The sequence below is a fragment of the Malaclemys terrapin genome, chromosome 12 (genome assembly GCF_027887155.1).
Source record: "Malaclemys terrapin pileata isolate rMalTer1 chromosome 12, rMalTer1.hap1, whole genome shotgun sequence".
Taxonomy (NCBI): domain Eukaryota; kingdom Metazoa; phylum Chordata; order Testudines; family Emydidae; genus Malaclemys; species Malaclemys terrapin.
The window spans coordinates 22,554,483-22,562,989 of NC_071516.1; the positions used below are offsets into that span (position 1 = coordinate 22,554,483).

Consider the following 8,507-nt stretch of genomic DNA (forward strand, 5'->3'; position numbering starts at 1 on the left):
GTCCATGAAAGAGAGCTTGTAGTCAATGCACCAGCCTGGGATGTGGGAGAGACAAGTTAATATCCCTGCTTTTCCTGATTCATGAGGTTTTTCTTCATAGGATACGTCTACACTGCAAAAACTAAAATCTGCAGCAGTTCGTCTGAGAACCCAGGACAACTGACTTGGGTCTTGCAGGGCTCGCACTATGAGATTCAAAATAGCCATGTAGATGTTCCTGTTCAGATTGGAGCCCGGCTTCTAAGGGCAGGTCTTCACTACGGGGAGGTGTCGATTTAAGATATGCAAATTCAGCTACGCGAATAGCGTAGCTGAATTCAACCTATCGGAGCCGACTTACCCCGCTGTGAGGATGGCGGCAAAATCGAACTCCATGGCTCCCCGTCGACGGCGCTTACTCCCACCTCCGCTGGTGGAGTAAGAGCGTCGATTCGGGGATCGAGTGTCGCGTCCCGACGAGACGCGATAATTCGATCCCCGAGAGATCGATTTCTACCCGCCGATTCAGGCGGGTAGTGTAGACCTAGCCTGAGACTGAACCCCCTGGTCTGGTTTCAGAGCCTAGATTCCAGCCCAAGCGGGAACATCTACACTGCCACTTTTAGTCATGTACCACAAGCTGAGTCAATTGACCTGGGGTCTGACACTTGCTGCTGCAGGTTATTATTCTTTGCAGTGTAGATATATCTGCAGATCACTCTGATTCAAGCAGAGCAGGGACTTCACCATGGGTCACCCATATCCCTCGACAATGGCTCAACCACCAGGGTATGTGAGAGGTTCTCTCTCCCCAAAATCACTTTGATGGTATCTTTGTCAAAACCGATTTTTTTTCAGCCCATAAGAAAGGAAGTTCCAACCAGCTCTACCAAGCAGGTCTGTATGATGCTTTTAACCACAGATGCGTCCACCCCATTTATGGATGAAGCACATTAGTGGGGAAGCTTGTCCTGATGCTGCCCATGCTATCCCAGCTCTGGGGGTGCACAGAAGACAGCCACAAGGCTGTCAATCCAGTATCGTTGACGAGCACTAGACTCATTAAGAAACCATTTTTTCTTTTCCCAAGCAGTCAGCACTGGACTGTTAGCATCTGAATGTCAAGTCAGATCCTTTCTGCTTCATACATCACCCCTTAAGACAGTGAAGCTGGGAGTGGGGGCTGTCCATAAATTATGTAACACATTTTTGGGTGATTTTCAAGACCTGCCCAGCCCTTGTAACAGAGAAACAAACACACAAAATTAAGGCCCCACCCATCCCCTAATGCGTTATGTAATTTATGGTCAACCCCTGGGATGCAAATTGAGCTGGGCAGTTTTGCTGGTAACACATGAGGCTTCCTATCATGCAGCTCGCTCGGTTTAAGCTCTCGGCTCTGCAGCGTTGACAGGAGTAAAACATGTTTTTGTCAGTAAACTAAGCGGCTATGACTCAGCCGTTGACACACAGGGTGCAGTTAGTGTGTACAGTAACAAGGTGCCATATTTAGAGTTCTAACCATAACCACACTCGCAGAGAACTGTATTAGATCAGCTGCTACTTTCCCGGAGTTGTAGTCCTTGGTTCTGACTCCAGGAATTCAGATTTGTTTTTATTCCCAAATAAATATTTTCTTGGAAAATAGAATGGTCAGAAGGAAAAAAATAATGGGCCCAATTCTGCTGCTTTTCTTCATGGTAACTAGCACTTACCCGTTCACTTCGTGAATAAGTAAATGCCGCTCAAGGTGGGGAAAGGTGGTAAAATCCAACCCAGTATCAGGCTTTGGAATTTTGATTGCATCATTATTAACATACACAAACAGCCCATACAAGTATTAGGAAATCATATTCACTGCCTGTATTTGTTACCCTTAGAAGACCCATTTATAGGTACTAGCAGCTACAAAATGGGAATGCACAAAGAGAAATGTTTTGAATTTTGAAGTCCAGCCCTAAGTGAATATTATTATTTCTTTGTTATTTATTACAGCTGGTCTTACAAAGGGGAATGTTTTGCTAGTTTATTTTAAATTTGCCAATTTGAAATGTTATGTTGACATTTTCAGCTATTTATTAACTATTGTTTAAATATTTATTTACTTTGGCTGGTGGGTGCTGTACTAGTTACCTGCAGGGTCTTTTTGACACTATCTAGAAAACATGAGCCAATAGTGTAGGTACAATCAGTCATGAGGTTAACAGTGTCCAAACATCTGTGTTTTTATGAATATTCATCTGGGTGGGAATCTGCTTTTTTCACTTCAGTCCTCTTAGTAAGAGCACACTGGGTAGGGAGAGCAATCAATGGCTTTCATGAAGAAACAAAAGCAACAAAAGAAGTTACTATTGCACAGACCAAAAGCGGTGTTGCCACCTTAAATATTATGCCTGGTGCCACCTCTTCATAGGACAATCTTGCATTTATGCTGCTGGCCTGCTACTTTACGATGCTGCATCCTGGGATGGAAACCGATTTAATTTTTGCTAGCCACAGTAAAGTTTGGATTTAAAAAAAAAAATACTTAGAACTGTCCTATGAAATTTCGGGCATGTATCAGTCCAGCTCAATCCAATGTCCAGGAGACCCCAGTAGCACCTGTGGGTTAGATGCCTTTTCCTTGCTGTGTGCATCTCTATGCAGGGTGCTTAAAATGTACATTGATCCATTTGCCACCTCTCTGAGGGCTGGCAGGACAAGAAAAGAGGGGGGCTGACTGGTTCAGCTTTTGCTGTTTGTTTTCTGGGAAGTCAGACTTGGTCAAGTGGAATCAATTTTGTGTTCATTTTAAGAACGTTTATATTTAACTCTGGCAAGATGGGTGAGGAGGCGGATGGTAGGAAATGATCAGAGATTGTGCAGGGGGTGCCCCCTAAGCCAACATAGTCAGACCTTCCTCAATTCTCAACTCAGCATAAATATGAGTCAAAGCCCTGGATCCAAACACCTCTGCATTTTGGGAGAGGCTGGAGGGGATTTGTGACGTTGTACTCCATATGTTTAATAAACATATTTTTTATTAAAGTGTGGATATGATGTAACTGGAATATGCTCTATGCAAAAGGTCTCTTGTAAGGTATCATTACAGAGCTTATGATCTACTGAGTGTGTTCATCCTATTTGTATGTATGTATCATTCTTGTATCTAAAACTAGAAATATGAAGCATAACTCTGAGGTCCTATTGTAATTATGCCAAGTGTGGGCCATTAATGGTGGTTTAGAATTTTGATGGCTCCCATTGTCTAGGACAACTGACTGTAGATGGCTCTGTCTACCTGCAAGTCTCCACTGCATACCTGTGGGCCAGTCCTGGAGGAATGGAGGGGGGCTCACAGGACATGTGATCATGTCACCTGAATTAGAATCCATCTTTAACCTGGTGCTTTTCCATTTAGAAGGAGAGAGAGACAAAGGATTCCCACCTTGTGCCAAAGCTATAAAAGGGGGTGGAACAGAACAAAGGAGCCAGTTATGTGGAATCCAGTGGCATAGCCAGCTTCTAAGAGGAGGGGGAGCAAACATAAAAAAGGCGCCCCTCCTTGGCTCCTCCACTGGCCACGCCCCCTTGGCTCCTCCTCCGGCCGCTCCGCGCCACCCCCCCTTGGCTCCTCCTCCGGCTGCACTGCCCCTCCCCCCCATGGCTCCTCTGGCCCTGCCGTGCCACCCCGGTGCCACCCCCCACTACTTTGGCCGCGGCTGACAGACACCATGCTGCGCCCCCCCTCCCCCCCGCTCCTCCGGCCGTGCCCGCCTGGAGCCATTCAAGCTATGAATCATTTTCACTGTATCCCAGCTTAATCAGGGCAGTGGAGTGATTAAATGCCCACCCTTTAGATTTGAATCTAAGCAGGGACCCTTTTACACTGAGGCCAGAAGAAAAATCATCTCTGTTCAGAATCTAGGAACTCTCCTGGATCAGCTCAGGGGGCCAGCTGGTCCAGTGTCTAGTCTATGAGAGGGGCCAGAACAGAAGCCAAAGGCTTCCGAGGAAAGGGCAACCCGCCCCCTCCCCAAAAGCTGACAGTGATGAGCCTGCGAAGACTTTCTTTCCCAATGCAAAATTGTTCCAGACAGCTGTAGCCTGGCTCTGCCTAGTGACACTGAGAAGGTTCAGCACAGCGATTTCTCCCCGTCCTGGAAGTTGCCTCATGTGAGCGGAGCCAGCGGCCCTGACCCACCCCTGGCTGGGGTTGCCCTTTGTTCCATGGCCCCAGAGCCAGCAGCTCCACCTGGGGGGCTTCACAGCAAGCCGGGACTGTTTTCAGTGGATCGTTTCAAAGCGTCGGTCCGTCCGGGAGGGTCAGAGCTGGAGCTGCCTCTCGTGTGCTACACCTGCCTGCGCCCCTCACTGATCGCCCCCTGCACCACGATGACCAGAAGAGGGGGAAGAGAGCCCGGGATGCCTTCGCCCCTGCTCCCGTAGCAACCGAGCGCTGCCCAGGGGCCCGGACGCGCCGAGGTGTCCAGTGAGCTGCAGCCCGCGGGTCCCTGTCCAGGCAGCTGTTCTTTACCGTGGTAGGACTCACTTTGCGCTGGGTGTGTTTCGGCGGCTCGCCCTCTGGCCAGCGGGCCGAGCCCTGCCCAGGAAACCCTCCCACCTGTCGTGCCCCGCCCCTGCTCTGCCCTGCTGGTGCATCCCCAGAGTATGTGTGGGGGGAAGAGACTCCCCTACTGAGCAACTTCCCTCCTCCCGGCTGGGTTCCCCGGCAGTGGCAGCATGGCATGGTGGGAGTTCAACTTGCTGCTCTTGGCTGGCGCTCTTCTTCCTCCTCCTCCTCCTCCTGGGCCTCCTGCTCTTCCTGCTCATCAAGCAGCTGAAGAACTCTGTGGCCAGCACCTGGGCTCTGCAGCCAGGCCGCCCATCCCTGCAGGAGCCCTGGGGCTCGTGCCGCGAGCAAGCCCTGTGATTCCAGCCCGCGGCAGGGTCCGGGCGCAGTCTGGAGACGGATGCCCCCACATGGCTGCCAGCTGCGCTGCAGGCCACATGCCACGTCCCGTCCCCCCCCCCCCCGCTCCTCCGGCCGCTTTTGGAAAGGCGGGGGAAGCGGCTGCTTCCCCTGCACCCCGCTAGCTATGCTACTGGTGGAATCCCCTGCTTTTTACCTAAGATCCCTGCTGAAACTATCAAGGTCTGTACCAGGGGAAAGGATTGGGCCCAGACTAGGAAGGAGTCTAGTCTGTGAAAGAATATTGGAATATCTCTGAGGGTGAGATTTACCTGTATTCAGTTTCTTAATGTATTAGGCTTAGACTTGCGTGTTTTGTTTTATTTTGCTTGGTAACTTACTTTGTTCTGTCTGTTATTACTTGAAACCGCTTAAATCCTACTTTTTATACTCAATAAAATCACTTTTGTTTATTAATTAACCCAAAGTAAGTGATTTAATACCTGGGGGAGCAAACAGCTGTGCATATCTTTCTATCAGTGTTATAGAGGGCGGACAATTTATGAGTTTACCCTGTGTAAGCTTTATACAGGGTGAAACAGATTTATTTGGGGTTTGGATCCCATTGGGAACTGGGTGTCTGGGTGCTGGAGGCAGGAGTACTTGCTGAGTGGTTTTCAGTTAAGTCTGCAGCTTTGGGAACGTGGTTCAGACCCTGAGTCTGTGTTTGCAGCAGGTTAGCATATCTAGCTCAACAAGACAGGGTTCTGAAATCCCAAGCTGGCAGGGAAAACAGGCTCAGAGGTAGTCTCAGCACATCAGGTGGCAGTCCCAAGGGGGTCTCTGTGACCAAACCCATCACAGGATTTAAACCCAGATCCACCTCAGAACTTTGTAGCTGTTGTCGAAGTCTATAATGCATTAAATGAAATTTTCTGTTCTCAAGTACTGCCCCTACACTTTGGAAAGCCACCTCCTCACTTTGCAGCTCTGGCCCATCTCATGGCAGCAAACGATGCTTGCTACCATAGCTTTGGGGATCTGTGATGATTTTACCTGCCATGGCTGCCCTGCAAGTGAATGCAGGCATCACTGCAACATATGCAGTTCCTGAAGGCATTCTGCATCCACAAGACACAAGCAAGTGCAAAGGGCAGTGGGGAGCATATTCAAGTGTGGCTCCCACACCTGTTTTTGTGCAAGTTTGCCAGGCTTACCTATAACATTCCCCTTATCCCGCCAGCCAGACTAAAAGAGTCTGAGGCTGTGGCCCTGCTACCATTGGAGTATCTAATACAGGGGTAGGCAACCTGTGGCACTCGTGCCGAATGCGGCACGTGAGCTGATTTTCAGTGGTACTCACATTGCCCGGGTCCTGGCCACCGGTCCAGGGAGCTCTGCAATTTAATTTAATTTTAAATGAAGCTTCTTAAACATTTTAAAAACCTTATTAACTTTACATACAACAATAGTTTAGTTATATATTATAGAGTTATAGAAAGAGACCTTCTAAAAACGTTAAAATGTATTACTGGCACGCGAAACCTTAAATCAGAGTGAATAAGTGAAGACTTGGCACACCACTTCTGAAAGGTTGCCGACCCCTGATCTAATACCACTAAGACTTATCCAGGTATTCTGCTCAGGTAGACCAAGCAGGGGGATTCTGGCTGCTCCTTGCACAAATACACAAAAGTGTGGATGGCCTCCACCACAGTGCAGACCCCATGCAAGATCAGCTAGAACCAGGCCCTGTATATTTATGCATTACTAAAGGAATCTTGCTGCATTCATGCCCCTCCCCTATGGCCACAGACCTCTGACCCCCGAGGCTAGCAAACAAGCCTATGCTTGCCCACTGCTTCTAGATCTATAACTACACAAATTTTAGAAAAGCCAATATAATTATTAGGTGACATGAAGAGAGAGACAATAAATAAATAAACCATGTGGGTGTTGCCACTGCAAAGATCTAAATCAAACCACCACATTACTGCTCTTGCAAACCGTGGCCAGGCATATTAAGCTAACCACCACTGTCATCCCCTCATTCTTCTCAATATTTCTTAGGCGAGGGGGCATCCATCTTCTTTAATATGGTCCCCCCGCTTTGAAAAGCCAGACGCAAATTAATTCCGGGAATCCTACGGCGGGGAGACATTAAAAGCCATTTAGAGGTTTCCGTGGAAGCCTCTCTCCATGATTATTTGAATTGAGCCAGACTTAAGGCGTAGCATGCTGGAGCCAGCCTGAAGGAGCAGCGGGTTATAAGTCTGCGGTGGACTGCAGGGACATGCTGAGCTGGCTTAGGCAATAACTGGGGGGTTTCTTTTGTGTGGCAGAGTGTAGATGGTGCACGTGTGGGAGGAGGGGACAGGGTAGAGCTGTTTTTGGGACTACACAAAATACCTTGTATCCTTTAGCACTTTTGCTCTTAGTTAAGATATTAGTTCTTGTTGCTTTATGCACCAATATAATCTGCCTACAGTGAATGATTTCTGTGTGAGAGCTCATGGTATCAGTAAGTGGTGAACACTCCTATAATAAAACCCTAAAGAATGGAACCTCAACTTTCAGCTGAGATGAGTTTGACACATATTCCAATGGCTCAGCCAGGAGATATCGCTGCTCTGCCCTCTACAGGTCATGAGGCTCTTGAGAGGGAATTGACAAAACTTACATAATGATTTTCTGATTTAGGTTATCTATCTGTTTTAGGTTTTACTGTAGCACCTGTCTCTGAAGTATATAAATAGTTACATTGCCAAGTGTCACACTTGTTTTGATTTCTAATGACTGTTGTAAGACATTTGTTTGCAGTGTAGTTGTAGCCAGGTTGGTCTGAGGCTATGAGAAAGACAGGGTGCTTGCGGTAACATCTTTTACTGGACCAACTTCTGTTGGTGAGAGAGATAAGCTTTTAAGCCACTGGGAACTCTTCTTCAGGTCTGAAGAAGGACATCAGGATGTCTGTGCCAAATACAAGTTGGGACAGATTGTTCAGCATAAGGGGTAACAGTTGTTGTAGGAAGCCACTTGAAATGGAGCAAACTGCAAGGGTTAGATTGTTATGCAAAAGGGTTTGAAGTGGGCCATTAAGGATTGTTACAAATTGTTGTAATAAACTCTGAAACCAGTGTCCCTGTTGAGTCCTTGGTTTTTTAGTGTCTGGCAGTGTTATGCATTTCTGAGCTCATGCTCACCTTTTGAAGGTGTTGTGCAGATTTCCTTTGAGGATGAGTATTGAACAATCAGATATGGAGTGATCGCTTTTTGAAAAGTCTTCACTCACTGATGACATGGTGTTCGTGTTTTTTTTATCATTTTTCAGTGTGAGTTCATTCAAAAGCACAGTGATTGTCTGGTTTCACCTACATAGTTTAATATTGGGGCATTTGATGCACTGGATAAGGTACACCACATTTTGTGACAGGCATGCATGGGACCTGTCAAGGCTGGATCCCCACTTTGAACTTTAGGCTACAAATGTAGGGGCCTGCATGAAAACTTCTAAGCTTAACTACTAGCTTAGCTCTGGTTCGGCTGCCACCATTTCAATGGATTCCGTTCCTGGGAAACCTTGAAAAACCTTCACCAAATCCCTGGTGAATACAAATCCAAACCCCTTGGATCTTAA

The 8,507-nt window shown here is 47.5% G+C and overlaps 1 protein-coding gene across 1 annotated transcript; it reads left to right on the forward strand.

Moving 5' to 3' along the window:
• The first annotated feature begins 4,701 nt into the window (after window positions 1-4,701).
• Window positions 4,702-4,891, forward strand: LOC128846416 (small integral membrane protein 43-like). Its single transcript, XM_054045500.1, is given in 2 exon segments — window positions 4,702-4,731; window positions 4,733-4,891. Coding segments are annotated over 2 exon segments (189 nt in total).
• The last annotated feature ends 3,616 nt before the right edge of the window (window positions 4,892-8,507 follow it).